The sequence below is a fragment of the Dicentrarchus labrax genome, unplaced genomic scaffold, assembly GCF_905237075.1.
Source record: "Dicentrarchus labrax unplaced genomic scaffold, dlabrax2021, whole genome shotgun sequence".
NCBI classification, from domain to species: Eukaryota; Metazoa; Chordata; class Actinopteri; family Moronidae; genus Dicentrarchus; species Dicentrarchus labrax.
This window is the reverse complement of record NW_026136706.1, coordinates 1,853,601-1,871,467: the sequence shown is the minus strand read 5'-3', so window position 1 is coordinate 1,871,467 and position 17,867 is coordinate 1,853,601. Positions and strand designations below refer to the sequence as shown.

General features: G+C 38.4%; 1 protein-coding gene across 1 annotated transcript in view; it reads left to right on the top strand.

The window, feature by feature from the left end:
* LOC127365100 (titin) overlaps positions 1-17,867 on the top strand; it is a 182,806-nt gene that overhangs the window by 65,160 nt on the left and 99,779 nt on the right. Inside the window, exons 83-99 of the mRNA XM_051402823.1 lie at positions 3,541-3,603; positions 3,955-4,026; positions 4,235-4,303; positions 5,230-5,466; positions 5,792-5,875; positions 9,883-9,975; positions 10,217-10,294; positions 10,523-10,597; positions 10,772-10,861; positions 11,286-11,321; positions 14,061-14,111; positions 14,934-15,332; positions 15,540-15,818; positions 15,960-16,229; positions 16,312-16,451; positions 17,181-17,307; positions 17,477-17,743. Of these exons, the coding sequence (XP_051258783.1) occupies positions 3,541-3,603; positions 3,955-4,026; positions 4,235-4,303; positions 5,230-5,466; positions 5,792-5,875; positions 9,883-9,975; positions 10,217-10,294; positions 10,523-10,597; positions 10,772-10,861; positions 11,286-11,321; positions 14,061-14,111; positions 14,934-15,332; positions 15,540-15,818; positions 15,960-16,229; positions 16,312-16,451; positions 17,181-17,307; positions 17,477-17,743 (2,430 nt within the window). The remainder of the gene's footprint in view (positions 1-3,540; positions 3,604-3,954; positions 4,027-4,234; positions 4,304-5,229; positions 5,467-5,791; positions 5,876-9,882; positions 9,976-10,216; positions 10,295-10,522; positions 10,598-10,771; positions 10,862-11,285; positions 11,322-14,060; positions 14,112-14,933; positions 15,333-15,539; positions 15,819-15,959; positions 16,230-16,311; positions 16,452-17,180; positions 17,308-17,476; positions 17,744-17,867) is intronic.

Below are 17,867 nucleotides of genomic sequence, written 5' to 3'. Positions count from 1 at the left end.
TCTCCAACAAGAGTCTTAATATATAAATAACAAAATGAAACAAATCAAATAATCAATGTTATAAACTAACCTGAATCTAATATTGTGAAATCAGGAGTTAACTCTGATTGTCTGGTTTTAGCCGACCAAATTCAGTTCACTAAATGCATCAGAAGCATCGAGGTCAATGAACGCAACTCTGCCACCTTTGAGTGCGAGTTGTCCTTCGACAACTCCACCGTCACATGGTACAAAGATGCATGGGAGCTTAAAGAGAGCCCAAAATATAACTTCAGGACCGAGGGTCGACGGCACTTTATGACCATCCGCAACGTAACACCGAAGGACGAAGGTTTGTTTAAAAAATAAATTTGAACTATATGTTTCACTCTAGAGAGATACTTCCTTATTCTTATATTTTAGAGATTTTGGCTGCACAGTGCTGACAAATAAATAATAATAAATAAAACTTAAATCATTTTTAATAAAGTGTAGTTTTTAGCATTTAGTTTAGGCCAAACCAGCTAATGGTTTGTTGAAGCTGGAGAAGGTAGAGTCAAACATAAAACCATTAAAAAAAAAGAATACATTTAATTTTGTATTTATTTTATAATGTGCAAATATGCATATAAGTTAAGTTAATTTGTATTATATATATGTTATAACTTATTAATCTATTTAATATTCTTCTTATCTACCTTGGTCAACTTCCTCCTTTGCTGTACTTAGATATGCTACGTGCTAGGCTAATCTATATTGAAAAGACGTATATATATATATATATATAGTACATCTTAAGTTGGCTACAAAATGCTAGCTAACTAACTAGCTAATCTACATCAGTTGTTAGCTAGCTAGTTACATCCAATAACAAATGTTGCTTGCTCAACTGTTATAGGAGCACAGAGCAAAAAGGGGCAGGAAGGGGGTAAAATAAGAATATTAAACAGATTAATACGTTAATTTGTACTGCTTTTAAATTAAATTAAATGTTTTGGACTTCGGAAGGTCCTTAAATGATGACAGATGAGATGTTACTGGCTCAAAGGGCCGGTCACACCAGCATTTAAAGTACTGAGTTGCGGAGGTAAAGAAAATAGACTCAAACCTTTTGTGTCAACTTCAACTTTAGTGAATTTTGACTCATGAATTCAGTCAAAGAAATACACTGTCTTGACTAGCGCAGCAGTTATTTTCATTATCGATTAATGACTATGTTAGTCAATTTCTTGATTAATTGATTAGTTTTTTGGTCTATAAAATGTCAGGACATCATAATGCTAACACAGCTAACAAAGTTCTTCCTTCCAAGGTAAAAACTCTCTTTATAAACGACGAGCAATCCGGGGGATAAAACAATCAATAAACAGTCCATACGGAGAAAATAGACAGGCTACCGTTAACATGTTTGTGTACGTTTGTTAGCTATAGAACTACAAAACTCACAGATTATTTTTGTTGTGCCACTTTCTGGTGTGACCAGGGCTTTAAAATTCATATTTTTAGTTAACTGTCTTCTAAAATGAACTAAAAGTCAACACCATTATGTGGTGAGCTTTAATAATGTCTCCACTCTGTCAGGCGTTTACTCGGTGATCGCTCGTCTGGAGCCGATGGGAGAAGCTCGAAGCACAGCTGAGCTTTATTTGTCGGGCAAAGGTGTGCACGTTTTATCTCACAGCTAAAACACTTAAGTTACTCTTAGTTAGCGGTTATAATAACATTTTGTACCTTGTCCTTTTACAGAAATTGGGTTAGGAAAGGTTCCTCAGGGTGAGTATTTTTCAACAGCTAATATCCTGATGACAGTAAAACTGAACAGGTCTTCAGGCGGAAGCCACTGGCTATTTCTATATTGTCATTACTGGTCGGATTCAGTCAGCTTCCCCTTGAAATGAGGCAGTAGAAACATTGCCACTTTTGTCCACAGTGGGGCGCCAGAATCAACACTTGACAAAAATTCCTTATTCCTGCTTTAATTAAAGTCAGATTGAAATAATATCAAGAGACAAGACAAACTCAAATTGAACAAATAAAATATATATTCTATCAGCAGGTTGGTGAAATTATTACAATTTCATTATTAAATGGGAGAAATGTGAAGTTTTACTGTCATTCTACACATTTAAAAAAATATATTTTTCCCGTGAAGTTCAAAATTAACAGAAGATGTATTTGTGGCTAAACCTTCAGACTTCCCAGACACATCAGTTCATGTTCCAGAAACAGCTTCTATGGTTTTTAGAGGTGAGTCTGGGACTGTTTCTACCAATCAAACTTTAACACAACACAACTCAGCTTCTTTCATTCATAAATGTCTTTTTCTACCAAAAGATTCCTCCGAATTTTATCACTACGAAGAAAGAACAGAAGTGAAAGGTACAAAAAGTTGTGAATTATGAAATTAGCACTAACTATCAACACTTTTAATTCTTACTTTGCGTGAAGAAACAGTTTTCTGCATTTCATCCATCAACATTAAACATGAAACTTTCTAAAATTTAACCTTCATATTCTTCATCCTTTAACTCTCATCTTCAATAACCGTGTGATCATTTTGAACTCAGTGAATATTAATTCAGCCATCATCACTCCTCAATAACTCAAATACCAACTCAACATATGAACTTCGATAACATTTAATTCACAGTCTGTAAATATATTTTAAATGTCACTCAATGGAAATAAATGTACAGAAGAGGATTACGGCTGTGTGAAAAAGTTAAAGTCTGAGATTAATCTTGAAATTATGAGATTATTCTGACATTTAAACACTGAATTATTATTATTATCTATATAAATCTAGTGCTCGACTGATCTATCAGCCAATATTGGCCTATCATAGACATTTCGTTATCATATTAGTATTGGTGTATGTTATTATGTTATGTTATTAGTCAGAGATTACAGTCAAAAATTCTGACTTTAATTTAAATTAGAAATGAATCTCCTATACAAAAAGCGAAATCTGAAGTCAGATTTTTGTAAATTAAAGCCAGAGCTTTTTAAGTCAACATCTGAGGTTAGTCCGAGTCTGAATCCTGACTTTTATGTCGGAGGTTTCTGAACTAACTCTCGTTATTCTTGAGTTTAAATTACAAATTCTAGAGTCAGAATTAGTTGAGTTTAATCCCCAAATGATTGTTCGACATAATCCTCTTCTGCACAAACTCTGCAGTGATGAAACATTTGAACACAGATCTCTAACTATCCTTCAATGATCTACTGTAGCTTCTCAAAGTCTGACAGTTCAAGAAGAGACGGTTTCCGTTCGGTTCTCCTCCGTCACAGGTATCAACATTATTCTGTTCTATATAATAACTCCATCATCAATATAAACCCTGTCATCCCTCTGTCTGTCTGTCTGTCTTCAAACATCTCTTATATGTCTGTTTGTTGTGTTTATCATTCACATTTTCTGTCCTTGTTTCTTCATCGATTGTTCATTTACAGTTAATCCACTTCATTTCCTCTTTGATAACCTCTGATAATTAAAGACCTTCGTTGGCCCTCACGTATCAGTCAGGTTGATTTTTTTCTTTCACTTTTCTTCTTCACCAGAAGAGAAAAAACCTGTGGAAGAGATTGTTGAGAGGACTCTGATAAGAGAAGAAGTCCCTAAAGGTATAATTGCTTTTTTAAAAAGGCAAAGGGCTCCTGGCTGTTACACAGAGCTTGTGGCTATAACGAACTCTGCTAGCCGCCATGTTTGTTCGTCCAGTTTAAACGCTTCACGCCAGCAGCTGCTGCTCATAGAAGCTTTTCTCTCCGACTGCGTTTGTTTTTGTTGTAGATGATCCGTTAGTCTGTGTTCTACTTTCATGTTTCATCCCTCTTATTAATGTTTGTTGACCCAGACTCACCTCTCTGATGCTCTTATTAACCCTCACTAGAGCTTTCTGTACAGTAGGTGGCAGAAAGTAGAGTAGAGCTTGGCTGATGTAGTTTTAATGTGAACTTTCTTGATCTTTCAAGTTCCTGAGGTTCACAGGAGACCAGAGGAGAAACCCTCTGAGCCTGCAGCTCCGCCTCCAGCTCCAGCCAAAGGTATCTGCAAATACCTCTTCTTACTTCTACCACTGTCTGTCTGTACCTGTAATATTCTCTTATTTATGTACCGTGTGTCTGGTTTTTGGCCCTTTCTTGTTTGTTCCTTTCTTCATTTATGTGTTTCTCTTAAAGACTTCACAGTAAGAGTCTTGATGTTAGCATGTATCTTGGTCAGAAAACTGAAATCCATGATAATATTTTAAAGTACCCGAAGCAAAGAAGCCGCAGCCTGAAGTCGCTCCGCCTCGGCGTGAGGAACCTCCGGCCCCAAAAGGTAATGTTTATTATTTAGTTATTGTCGATAATTTTCTTTGTTTGTGATCTTAGAGAGTCGGTATCGGCTCACAGTCTTGATTCTTCATATAAAATAGTCAAAAAAGGGTGGGAATCCATCAAAAATTGTAAAGGCATTTTTGTACAGGTAGTAATCTTTTCGTAATTCTTTAAATAACTTTTAATTAAAACATTTACATACTTCTTTACATTATTAATTGTTGATGTGCAATGCTAAAATAATTTCAACACATGAAAGACAGGATTTTATATCAACAATAGACATAAATGCACTTTTTTCTTGATTCTGAGATTTTGTTTAACAAAATTCATCCTCCTATTTCTATTTTTAATTCTTGACACATATTGCAAAAAGAAATGTAACACAAAACACTTAAACTACTTCTATTACACTACACATTACACTAAAAATAATATAAATTATATTAATATCAATACATATTTTTCAAATGTTTGGATATTTTTATTATTTATATATTTATTTATAGTTAATAGTATTTATATATAAGATTTTTTATTTATTCATACATACATGTATACAAGTAAAAATTTTTTGACATTAGACTTTTTGAAAGGGTGACTTATTTTTTTCTTAAAATCCATCAATCATATCATTAATATCAAATAAAACTGAAGATGAAGATGAACTTCACCTTAAGATTTCCTCTTCAAAGCTGTTTGTATAACTTAATGTTGTCTAAAGTGATTCTGCTGTCAGCGTTCTTACAATGCGTAAATAGCATTGTACTCTTGGCTGTCCGTCTGTCAGTTGTTTGGTTGTTTGTCAGTCTGTCTCTGATATATATGTCTGTATATGTTATCTTTTCCTTCTTTGACCCCTTAAACTCTTGAAGTTGTGTGTGCTCTGTGTTGACTCACAGTAATATTTCTCTGTTAACCTTGAAGAACCTTCAGTATACATCAAACCAGAACCAGAACAGGACAAAGTGACCGTTCACAGAAAGGTCACTCCTGAACCGCATCAACCTGAGCCTACAGTGGAGCTAAAAACGGTTCCTCCTGAGCCTAAGGTGGCGGCTCAGAAACCGGCGGCACCTGAGATGAAAGCCAAAATTAAGCCTGAACCCAAAGCACTGTCAGTTGAACCTGCCAAGAAAACACCAGAAGCCCCTGAACGGAGAGGTAAAGTAGTGAACAATTTGCATTGATAAGCTGCAAAGACATTGTGTTTAACAGTATATCTTTCTTGTTGTTATGTTTGTGCTGTTGTGATCAATGTGTATAACTCTTTAATGTGTTTGTGTAAACCTTGAATCTTCACTGCTAACCTCTTAATTAACATTGTCTAATGTATATTTTGCTATAGCTTTCTATATAATCCCTCTACAGTCTAACTCTAGACATTACTGACATAGCTGTAGTGTACTGATAATAAACCTCACACCTTGTTCCTACAATAACCTCACGTTAAATGTAGAGTAAATGGAAAACTTTTAATGTTCTCCAGCTGTAGCCAAACCAGAGGAACTCATTGTTCAGCCAGTTGCTGCCAAGATTACTCCACCAAAGATTGAAGATAGTTTACCAAAAGGTATTGGAAGGACAGTGTTTTATCTCATCTTTGAACTCTTTCATATGTGTTGTTATTATGTTGTGTGGTTGGTTTCTGTAATTGTGTGTTTTATGTTCTCAGATTGTCTTTTTGTGCTTAACACTCGTTAGAGTGGATGTTGAAGTCTTAGTGGTTACCAGCAGGTTAATGAACATACTGTATATATAATGTTCTTTAAAGCACCAGAACTACCAAAGCCTGAAGTACCTGTAGTTCACCTAACTGCAGCCAAGGTTGCTCCCACAACACCGGAACATCTTCCAGCTAAAGGTATTGATTGTTGACCTTTGAAAGCCTCTTATATCCTAATTCAGACTTTGAATTCACTCGTTTAGAGTGTAATCTTTGTTAGACTTGGTCATTACTTGTAGGTTAAACAATACATAATGTTCTCTTAAGTGCAAGATGTACCCAGACCAGAGGAACCCAAGGCCACTCCACACAAGGCTGAAGCTGTTCTGACTAAAGGTACTGCAGAGCTGTGCTCTTATGTTTTCTGTTTGTGTTGTTTCTCATGTTTTAAGTTTGTTTAGTTTTATAATGTTTTCTGAAAGTGATATTTCCAAAATACCTTCTATGATGATCTTTGAGTATGCTAAGCACTCGTTAGAGTGTGACTGAAAATGTGGTTAACAAGATAATAATCTTATAAACAAATGTTCTTCAAAGTTGTCCCAGAACCAAAGACATCTGAACCTTCAAGAAAACCACATCTGCTGGCTAGTAAACCTGAGCCAGAAGCACCGAGGTATATCTCTTTAACAAAACCAGAAGAACCAAAGAAGGTTCAAGAAACTCCAAAACGGGTTCCTGAAGACCCCAACAAAGTACAAGAAGAAACACAGATGGTTCCTGAAGCACCAAAGAAGGTTCCAGAAACACCAAAGAAACTTTCAGACACACAAAAGAAGGTACTAGAAGAACCAAAGAAGGTCCCAGAAAAACCTAAGAAGGTTGTAGAAGAAACAAAGGCAGTTGCTGAGGTGCCAAAGAAGGTTCAAGAAACACCATTTAGGGTTCCTGAAGAACCCAAGAAAGTACTAGAAGAAACACAGTTGATTCCTGAGGCACCAAAGAAGCTTCCAGAAACACCAAAGATGATCCCAGAAGAACCAAAGAAGGTTCATATGACACACAAAATGGTTACCGAGCCACCAGTAGAGCTGGAGAAAAGTCCAGAGGCTCCAAAATTAGTAACAGAAGAACCAGAGCTACGCCGCAGAGCACCAATACAAACACCAGATTTGGAAACACCAAAACAAATTCTTCAGGCTAAAAAGCCTCAGCAAAAAGGTAGATATGTCTGCAAACATGTGTTTGAACATCTTATTAACTAATTCTTGCTTATCTTGATCTAATTTTCAAAAGTTTTGTCCTGATGTCTGTTCTGTCATGTTGATTGTTTGCTACATCATATCAATTATTGAAACAGTAAAACAGAGGGCGATACCACAGGAAACAACAGCACTAGCTAAACCAAAGCTGGAGACGGGTACACCCATCAAAGGTATGTTCGGACTTACAAAGGTTTCTCAGATAATTTTAGAAAGTCAGCACATCAGATTCTTGTAGTTTGGCTGGTATTTATTTATCCCTAAAACCAAATGAGGTTATTCCATCTGGAAGAGATTCAGTCCAGCAAAAGTCTAAAGAAATTCCATAGCAGATAGGTAGTGATTCATAATACCTGCAGTGCAGTCATAAAATGAGGATCACAGTAGAATATACACCACACTGATATCTGTGTTTTTGTGTCTTGATTATTTTTGTCTTTTGCTGTTTTCCTCTTGGCCACCGCTCCATGGTGCAAATCTTCAATCTTGGGTGATATCTTGATAATTGCCGCAGTTCCCTTGAAGACTGAGCTTAAGCAAACAACAGATGTACTTGAAGACAGCAGGGAGGCTTCTCTAAAGAGGGGTCAAGTAGAAAGAATTTCTCTGGCAGATGAAGTTGGACATAAGCAAGAAGAAGTCAGCACATATGAAAAGGGAGTGGAGTTCAGGGAGTCCATCGTGAGAGAAGAAACCACTTTGAAAAGGGAGATAAGACAAGAAATGGTTCTTGCAAAAGATGAGGCTTTTACATGGTACAGTGAAGCTCAGCAGGTTGAGCCATTAGAGGACATTGAACTAACATGCTCAGAATATGAGTCTGAAAAACTGGAGAACATTGAATCTCAGGACGATGAAGTCTTTGATCCAGAGGACAAAGCAGTAGACCTGAGAGAAGAAATTTCTCTAAGGGAAGTTGCCCTTCTTCCATCAAAAAGAGTCGCACCACCTGAAATGACTTGTCCCACAAAGAAAGAAGTTTTTGGAGTGACAGCCAAAAAAGAGGTACTGACTCAAGAAAGAAAGTTCAAGGAAGCTGACATTCCTCTAACGTATGCAGAGCAGAAAGAAGTAACTGAATCATTTGTATCAAAACATCATGAAGATATTGAAAAAGAAATTGTGTCTCCAATGGAGTATCTTGATAAACCTAAAATATCTTCTACATCTAAAGAAGTCACTGTACCAAAGAAGCCAGTAATACCTAAAGAAGTAACTGTTATGAAGCAAGCTGAAGTGGAAGATGTTGCATCTGTAAGAGTCATGCCTCGTAGAGAAACCGTTTCGCCTCAACCTGACCAAGACTTACCTCAAATTCTTCCCAAAACTATTCCTTCTCATCCTGCAACAGCTGTTCCTTCAAAACAAGAAGCAAAAACAACTAAAAAGAGGGAGTCTCCAAAGGATGAAATCAAGACAGCTCCTAAAGCTGCTGAAATAATTAATCTTAAAGACATTGTACCTTTTGAGAAACCAACTCATGTGTCAGAAAAACTGTCTTTTGAAGAAGAACATGTCCCAACAGCAGTGTCACCTCCAGTTCCAGCTCGAATTCCTTCAACTGAGAAAGTAGTTTGTCCTGAGGAAGAAATTCCACCACCACAACAAAGTGTTCTGCCTACAAAGAAGACCTTCCCTGCACTTCCCAAAGCAGTTGTTGTTCCTAAAGAAGACTTTTCCCCTGAGGAAGTGAGTCTTCCCAAGAAACCTATCACTAAAGACAAGGTTCCTCCAACTAAACAACCTCAAGTTCCAACAGAGAGAAAACCTCTTCTCCCTGAAGAAACTCTTCAATCCAAGAAACCCACCTCTCTGGCACAAAAGATGATCACTCCCAAGGTGGATTCGTCTGAAGAAGCGAGAATCACCACAACTAAACCTCCACCAATAAGAGAAGATGACAAGAAAGCAAAGAAGGGAACACAGGACACTGAACAACAAACTCTTCAGAAAGGTATTCTTTCTTCTTTGAGCCGCACAGGCTCGTGATCGCCATAAGATCAACCCCTCTTTAAATATTCACTGCACTCACACACATCTTCGAATATGGTCTTGAATAACAAGAAAAGATTGTACATTTTTCACTAGTCCTCACATCATTAGAGTAAGCTGTCTTCGTCCATTGTCTTTGTTTCTTATGTCACTACTCTACAAGGTACACTTTGTACTAAATAACCTTTCTATTAACATCTTTCATTGTTGAGTTGATCATTGATCAGTTGACATTCTTTCACATCTCTAATCTTGTCAACTTCTTCTAGTGATCTTTTGTAATGTTTGGAGTAATTCATGTCTAAATCATCTTTAATAAGTCTTGATTGACCATGTTGTTGTCTTGGTCGTGATCTTGGCATCTTGTATTCCCAAAGTGTCTCCTCCAGAGGAAAAGAAACCATCTGCACCAGCACCGCCTCCTCCTCCTCCTCCTCCTGCAACCAAAGTTCCTCCTCCTACAGGTAGTCTGTTCAGTTTGTACTTTCCTCATCTTTGCTGGCTCATCAAGAGTCAGCCATGTTGTTTTTCTTTGTGTCCATTTGTTTGTGTTGTTCTTATTGTCTCTCTTGTCTTCAGGTTTCCATGTTTTTAACTTTACTCGTTTCGTTTGAATTACTGTTTTCTTGGTTATGATCTTGGCATCTTGTATCCCCAAAGTATCTCACCCAGAGGAGAAGAAACCATCTGCACCAGCATCAAAACCTTCACCTCCTCCTCCTGCTCTTGCAGATAAAGTTGCTCCTCCTGCAGGTAGTGTATTCACTTGGTTTTCTATGTTGTTTTAAATGTCTGTATGTTTACTGTTTTTTCTTGCTGGTTAATCAAAAGTTGTCCTTGTGGTTTTCTTTTTCCTCAATTGCCATTATATTTGTTGCCTACACTGTCACCAATCTTATCTTGCATTGTTTTAGTGCAATAGTCGGTCTTGATTGTCCATGTTGTTGTCTTGGTCGTGATCTTGGCATCTTGTATTTCAAAATGTCTCCTCCAGAGGAGAAGAAACCATCTGCACCTGTACCAAAGCCTTCAGCTTCTGCTGCTCCTGCAGCCAAAGTCGCTCCTCCTCCAGGTAGTTCTTTCAGTGTGTTTTATAGTCCTGAAATATACTGTCTTTTGTTTGTGTTACCATGTTAGAAATCCTCCACATCGTCTGGTTCTGTTTTTGTAACAGATTACTTTCTGTCTGTTTAATTCATGTGTACTTGTCTTCATTATTAACATCTTTAATCTGTCCTTTGTTTCTTGTTACTTTCATACCTTTACTTGGTTATGACCTTTGGTATCTTGTACTTGTAAGTGTCTCCTCCAGAGGAAAAGAAACCATCTGCACCAACACCAAAGCCTCCAGCAGAAAAAGTCGTTCCTACTGCAGGTAGTTTCTTCTGTTCGTCATCCATGTTGTTTAATTCCCTGTTTGTCTCAACTTATATAAATAAATCTTTTGGTCTGAATTCTTTAAATGTGTCTGTTTTGTTTTAGTATCTGTCAGTTGTTGCTTGTTTACCAGATCTTTGCCAGTGATTTAATCAAGTTGGCATTCTTGTAGCTCAAGTTGCACCGGTGGAGAAGAAACCCTCTCCACCAGCCGCAAAGGCTAAACCCTCTCCTGTATCACAGAAAATCTCTCCGCCTGAAGGTAAAATCTCTTCTGTAACTTTTATGTATTTTGTTCTCTTCTGTTTGTTTCCCGTTTTGAATGATTTTTTTGCATTCACTGTCTAATTCTGTCTAGATATGTTTGTCTAATGTTTTTATAAATGGAAAAAAAAATATTTTCCATTCTCTAATCCATTCCAAGTCTTTTATATTAACAATATCTGTTGAATGAAAATAAAAAATATCTCTTGGTATATCTGGAGCTACTTCACTGTAACTTACACTTGTAATGACGGAAAATCATGTTGAATAAAACTTGATAAAGTCATTGCATTCAGAGCTCAGAAATAAAAACAAAAGCAAATGCATGCCAAATTTTCTGTCTAATTTTTCTTGTCTTTGATTTAGCTTTTGTTCTAACTGTATTGTGTATTCCTAAATTGATCTTATTTAAATTCTTGCAGACAAGGAACCAGTTTCAGCACCTGGCCCAACTAAAGGTATAAATATTAACGTCTTCATTTTAAAATGGCAGTAAAATAATACATATTGCTATGTTAGTTGTTGTCTCATGAACTAGATGTTTTTTGTGTATATATTTAAGTGGTGTGTGAGTCCTGTGTTGTAAAAATATCAGCTGAAATGTTTAGTTTCCTGTATGTCTGTATGTGAATGTTATAAAAGGTGTATTTACTGCCTCAATCACAGTGCCACCTCTTAAGCAAAAGGGTAAGATTCCTGTTCAGGAAGCAAAAACACCGGAATCACCTAAATTGAAGAGTAAGTTCACCAGAATACCCAAGGAAAAGGAAGCAGAACCAGAGGTCATTACGCTGAAAAAGGTTTCAGTGAAACCTCCAGAGCCTGAGAAACAAGTCATAACTCATATGGCACAGGTGACGAGGCATCACGATCCGGAGCTAACGGTTCATGGACTTCACGACAGAGAAGATCGTGAGATAACAACACTTGGAAGAACTGAACGAGTCTTCACTGCTGAGGAGGAGACAGTTCAGTTAGGCTTTTTTGAAGAAGTGGAAAGGGTTACAGTTGTACAGAAAACTGAGAAAGAAGGATGGACAAGAACCACAAAAGCACAGAAGGAGGAAGAACCCGAGGTACCAAATGTAGATAAGAAGAAAATAACTAAACTGCCAAAGGCGGATGAGCAGAAAGAATCAGTCAAACTGAAACCATTTGAAAAACCAGGAAAACCAGAAGAACCACAACAGATAAAGCTAAAAAAGGTGCCAACTAAGCCCAAAGAGCCTGAGAAAGAAGTCATAACTCATAAAGTTGAAGTGACAAGACATGATACCGAACCGACTATTCAGAAGCTTCATGACAGACACGATCGAGAGGTAATAACAGTTGGAAGAACTGAACAAGTGTTCACTGCAGCTGAAGAGGCATCTGAACTGGGTCAGATGGAGGAACCTGAAAAGTTAGAAGCAGAAGATGAGAAATCGAGATGGATAAGAACCCCTAAAGTGCCGAAAGATGGAGAACCTGAGCCTGATTTAACTAAAAAGAAAATAAAGAAATTGCCAAAGAAAGAGGAGGAGCCAGAAGTAGTGACACTGAAACCATTTGAAAAACCTCAGAAACCCGACGCTGCTGAACCTCCAAAAGCTAAGAAAGAAGGTGAGGCTAAGACAGATACTGAATGCACTCCATTCAAGAGAGCTGAGACACCACAGAAAGATCAACCTACCGCTGCTGTAAGGCACAGAAAAGATGAAGACACTCCCTTGACGAGTCCAAAGTCAACTCCTGATGTCAGCAAAGACCAGGAGGAATTCCCGCAGAGGACAAAGGTTGATAAAGTACCCAAAGACGAGGAACCTGCAGCTGCCGAAAAGCTTCGCGGAAAACCAAGAATTATTTCTACACCAGATAAAGAGAAAGAGCAGGTTGCGTTGAAGCCTTTCACCAAAGTCGGCAAGCCTGAAGAAAAGCCAGATAACACATCTGAGGAAGAGAAAAAGAAGCCTGTGGACACAAAGGTACCCAGTCGAACTCCAAGGGATGAAACTCCTAAAGAACCAAAGGCACAGCAGCTTAGGGAAGTTGAAGCGTCTAAAAAAGAGGATGAGAAACCTCGGGAGAAAGAGGAGCCAGCTGTTCCACCAAAGAAACCCAGTCCATCAGAAAAGAAAGAAGCTGAGAAAGAGATCCCACAAAAACAAACAGATACCTTAAAGAAAGGTATTGAACTCAAAAAGACTCCTTCCCCAAGAGTGGGTAAAGACAAGATTGAAGAAGTAAAGCCATTTAAACCTATTGAGCAACTGAAGAAGGTCGAGCTAAAAAAGACTCCCTCACCAAAAGTCGATAAGCCAAAACCAAAGGAACTGGAGCAAGTCCCCATTGAGAAGAAACCAAGTGCTGAAAAAGTCAAACGGATTCCCAAAACGGTGTCACCAAAAGACTCGATTGAAGCTGTAACACTCAAAAAGGTCCCAAAGAAGCCATCACCAGAGGAGACAGAACCGGAGAAGCCCAGTAAAGGACGGATCCCCCTGGTGAAGGAGGTTTCTCCTGGAGCTGTGCAGATGAAGAAGGTGCCCACTCAGCCAGAGGAGGAGGTGTTTGAAGAGGAGGCAGAAATGGAAGGTGGCGAAGAAGAGGAAGCCTGGGGCTGGGAGCTGGTTCCCACGGAAGACTGGGAAGGTGAAGGGGTGGATGGGGCGTTGGAGACTCCAGGCATGCCCAGCGGTAAACGAGGTGAGATGAAGGCAAACTCCTCAGCTGATGACATTGGAGCCACCTCATCCATCTCAGATGACTCATCTAATCCTCATCATATCCCTTTTTAATCACTTCATTTGAGCCATTAGTTCATCTAGAGCTCATGTATTTATCTGTCTGTCTGTCCATCCACTGTGATGTTCTTATGTTGTCTATCATATAATGTCATCAAATGTGTCATCAACATAAATCTTAAAATGTTGCATGTTCGTCTTCATCAACGTTCATGTCATTCACTCCTACTTCTAGTCTTCTGAATTGTCTTCCATCAATGTTTGTCGCATTATTCATCCATTTGTCAAAGATTTCACTCCATCTTTATTCTCTTACCATGTGCTGTCCCTTATATGTTCTCATGTGATGTGGACAAGAATATGTGTGATTTAGCATGTTTCTTGTTAGCATTGCTCAAATCTTATCTTGGTTTATGCTGGAACAGCAAGCTCTAACAGAGACACTTGAAACTCATCTTATTGTTTCTTGTCCAGATGGAAAACCAACAGAGGAGCCACCGAAAGGCAGAGGCAGAGGATTTGGGGGTATGAATTCAATGAGCTCTTGTGTACTAACGGTTTTGCTCTTTGTGCTAGATAATATCTGAAGCAACTTCACTCGCTCCATTTACAAAGTGTATGTTGTTTTCATGTTTTGTCCTTTCCAGCTAAATCAAACAAATGTTTTGTCTTGATTCTTTAATCTTGGCCTGAAGGTTTGTGATGATCAGGAATATGGTTGGGGATACAGCCTTTAGCTCTTTGGTACCAACTGAAATGTGTATGTAGCACTGAGTCAAAAAAGATTTGTAATCTTTTAGAAATATTCTTTAAGTAGATACTTACTTACTCCTATTTAGACAGTTTTATTCGTGCAAAGTATGGCTGTTGTGTTTGGACAATATTTGAACTTTATTTTTTTAATTATTGTCTGTGTTCACTCCATATTCTATGACTATCAAAATAACAAAGGCTAAAAGAACACAAATACAGTTAATATTTAATATTTCACTGAATGTATAAAAACACAGGTAGGTAGTCCACGTGTTGTTTTTTGTTAGCTTCACAGTTGCTGGAGATTGCTATCTTCCTCTCTTTGCGTGTTGTATGTCTGGTTTGTCTTGTATTTTTTAGTTTTGTGGTTCTTCAAAGAATCCTCTTGAAGGCTCATAAAGAGTGGTTCTGCATGATTCCTAGTCTTAATAGATTCTTGTAGTCTGTGCACCTTTAACACTAAAAAACGATTTTTGTTCACAGTAATTCACGGTAGGCCCAATTCTTAAAATCATCCCATTGTCAAATGTCTGATTCTTCGCTCATTAAAATATCTGAAACTAACTTGATGAGTTTTTGTATGTGATGTTGCAGCGAGACAAACCCCATCACCTGGTGACGGTGGCAGGGGCCGCGGCCTGAGGCCCGGCGGTAAAGGCCCATCACCACCAGAGGAACCGTTTGGAGGATTCAAGTTGAAAGCCGTCCCCCTGAAATTCGTCAAGAAGATTCAGGACATCGTGCTGCAGGAGGCCGAGTCCATTGGCTCATCTGCTGTGTTTGAGTGTGAGGTCTCTCCCTCCACTGCCATCACTTCATGGATGAAAGATGGCAGCAACCTCCGTGAGGGCCCCAAACACAAATTCACAGCTGATGGCAAAGACCGCAAGTTGAACATTATTGATGTCCAACTGTCAGACACCGGTGAATACACCTGTGTGGCCAAGAATGCCGGCAAGGAAATAACATGCACTGCCAAGCTCATTGTTGAAGGTAAACAAATGAGGTTTTTTATCCAAATATATGCATTGTGACAACATTAAAAAGTATTTGACAAGTGTTTGATTAATTGAAAAAACAAGCTTTTTATAGGCATCAAGTACTCAAACTCAGGTATGGTATTGTCACCAGAATAGAGGAATTTCAGAAGAAACACAGCTTTTATCGTATCGCAATTAATTACTTTGTCTCTTTGTGCAGAGCTGCCTGTAAAATGGATCAAAGAACTGGAGCCAGAAACATCATGTATGAAGGGTCAGCCTATGTACCTGACCTGTGAGTTGAACAAAGAGAGAGATGTGATCTGGAAGCGTAACGGTGCTGTCCTGAAGAAAAAGGCTGGAAAAGTGGCCATTAATATCATTGGTATGCAGCACGCTGTGACCATCCAGAACTCCACTGAAGAAGACGCCGGCGACTACACCTGTGAGGTAGAGGGACAGGAGGACGTTAAGACTACAACCAACGTGAAAGTGATTGGTAAGCAGTCAGAGAGCGGTCAGCTTAAAACTCACCTTGATATTTCGACTCATTTGGACAAACTTTCAGACTTTTTTAGATTCAATCTTTCACCTCAGAGGTCTTAAACCATCTTAAAAAATGTAACCCCTTTGTCCTCAGAAATCATTAAAGACTGGCTGGTGAAGCCTTTGAGAGACCAGCATGTGAAACCGAAGGCCAAAGCCCAGTTCAAATGTGAGCTGTTCAAGGACACTCCCAACTGGAAGTGGTTCAAAGGAGACAACGAGCTCACTCCTTCTGACAAGGTGGAAATCAACAAAGATGGAAAGGACATGACACTTACCATCAACAACTGCCAGCCCAATGATGTCTCAGATTATACCATCGAGGTTGAAGACCGCAGATACACAGCCAAACTCACGCTGGGAGGTTGGTGTAACAAATACTCGTAAGAAAGTCATGTTCAACAAGGTAGAATATGTCTCATAACCACCTCTGTGTGTTGTTTCAGAACGTGAGGCTGAGATCTTGAAGCCCCTCTCCAGCGTGGAGGTGGTGGAGAAGGAGGAAGCACACTTTGACACTGAAATATCTGAGGATGACGTAGCTGGTGAATGGAAACTGAGGGGCCAGGTGTTGATGAGATCTCCGGTAAGATTTTTAAAAACATCCGATTTCACTCACTGTAACTCTCTCTCTCTTAAATTCTTCTCTTAAATTTTCCTTGCCACTCCATTTTAGATAAGCTACCGACTCCGAGAGCCAATGTTAGCTTGCAATTTCAAACGGAAGCCGAAAAGGGCATGCAGTGAGTCAACATTGCCAGCAGCAAGGAAAAAAATTGAACTATACTTAATATTGAAAAGTTGTTTTTGAAGATGTGAATTGATTCAGAATTCTGAAAATTTAAATAAGAAAATTAATTGGCTACCATTTTGATAATAGATTAATGTTTTTAGTAGTTTTTTAGCTGTTTTGACAGGTAATAATTTGCTTCAGTGGAACCAAAAGAAGTAAATTATTAATAATTAGTTTAAAAGTAATATTTGTATAAAGAAGATGTCTTACTTTATTCAGATTAATTTAAGTTAAAAAAAGTTTGAAATACTGCATATGAATTTGATATAAATTTATACTTAAGTTCAATTAACTGAATTGAATTGGTCAAATTAACTTATTTTACCCAAGTTACATTAACAAATACCTGAATTACTCCAATCAAGCATTTGTTTCATGTTTAAATTGTAAATCTACACAAATGTTTTAAGGCGATTGGTTTCCTCAACTAACTTTACAGTGTAATTCTTCCGTCCACCTCTACGAAGGAGTATAGTTGTGGTGTTGAAACTAAATATTAAGTTTTTTATCTTTGTTTTTTAGACCTGTGACATTAAGACTGAAGGCAAGAAACGTTTCCTCACGTTGAAGAACGTCCAGTTGGATCAGGCTGGTGAAGTGTCCTATCAGGCTCTGAACGCCATCACCAGCGGCATGCTCACCGTCAAAGGTACAAATCTCCCTCAGACAAACCCAGTTCTGTTTCTTGTTGTCTGTTGCAAGCTGCTGCGTTTGTTGCTCCCTGAAAGCTGAAGGAATTTCAAAAGGAATGTGGTAAGAAAAGCGATGGCTGTGTCTTTGCTTTTATGAATAACTGCCGAATTGTTCGCATCTCGCAGAAATCGAAATGGGCTTTGTTGACCCACTGAAGGATGTTTCTGTGCCTGAAAAGAAACAGGCTAAGTTTGAATGCACCATCACCAAGGAGGTGTCAAAGGTTATGTGGTTCAGGGGGGTGGAGATCGTCACCCCGAGCCCTAAATATGAAATAATTGATGATGGAAAGAAACACATGCTGATCATAAACAGCTGTGAGTTTGATGATGAGGCTCAGTACACCATCGAAGTGTTGGGCCAGAAATCGAGCGCTCAGCTGTCGGTGGAAGGTAAGTGGCAGATAGAAAACCATCGCTTCCTGTTTCCTCTGTGTTGTCATTCCATGTTTGTGGCTTTTAAAGTGTCCGATGGCTACAAACCGCCCTGTTTGTGTGCATTGACCTGATGTATTGC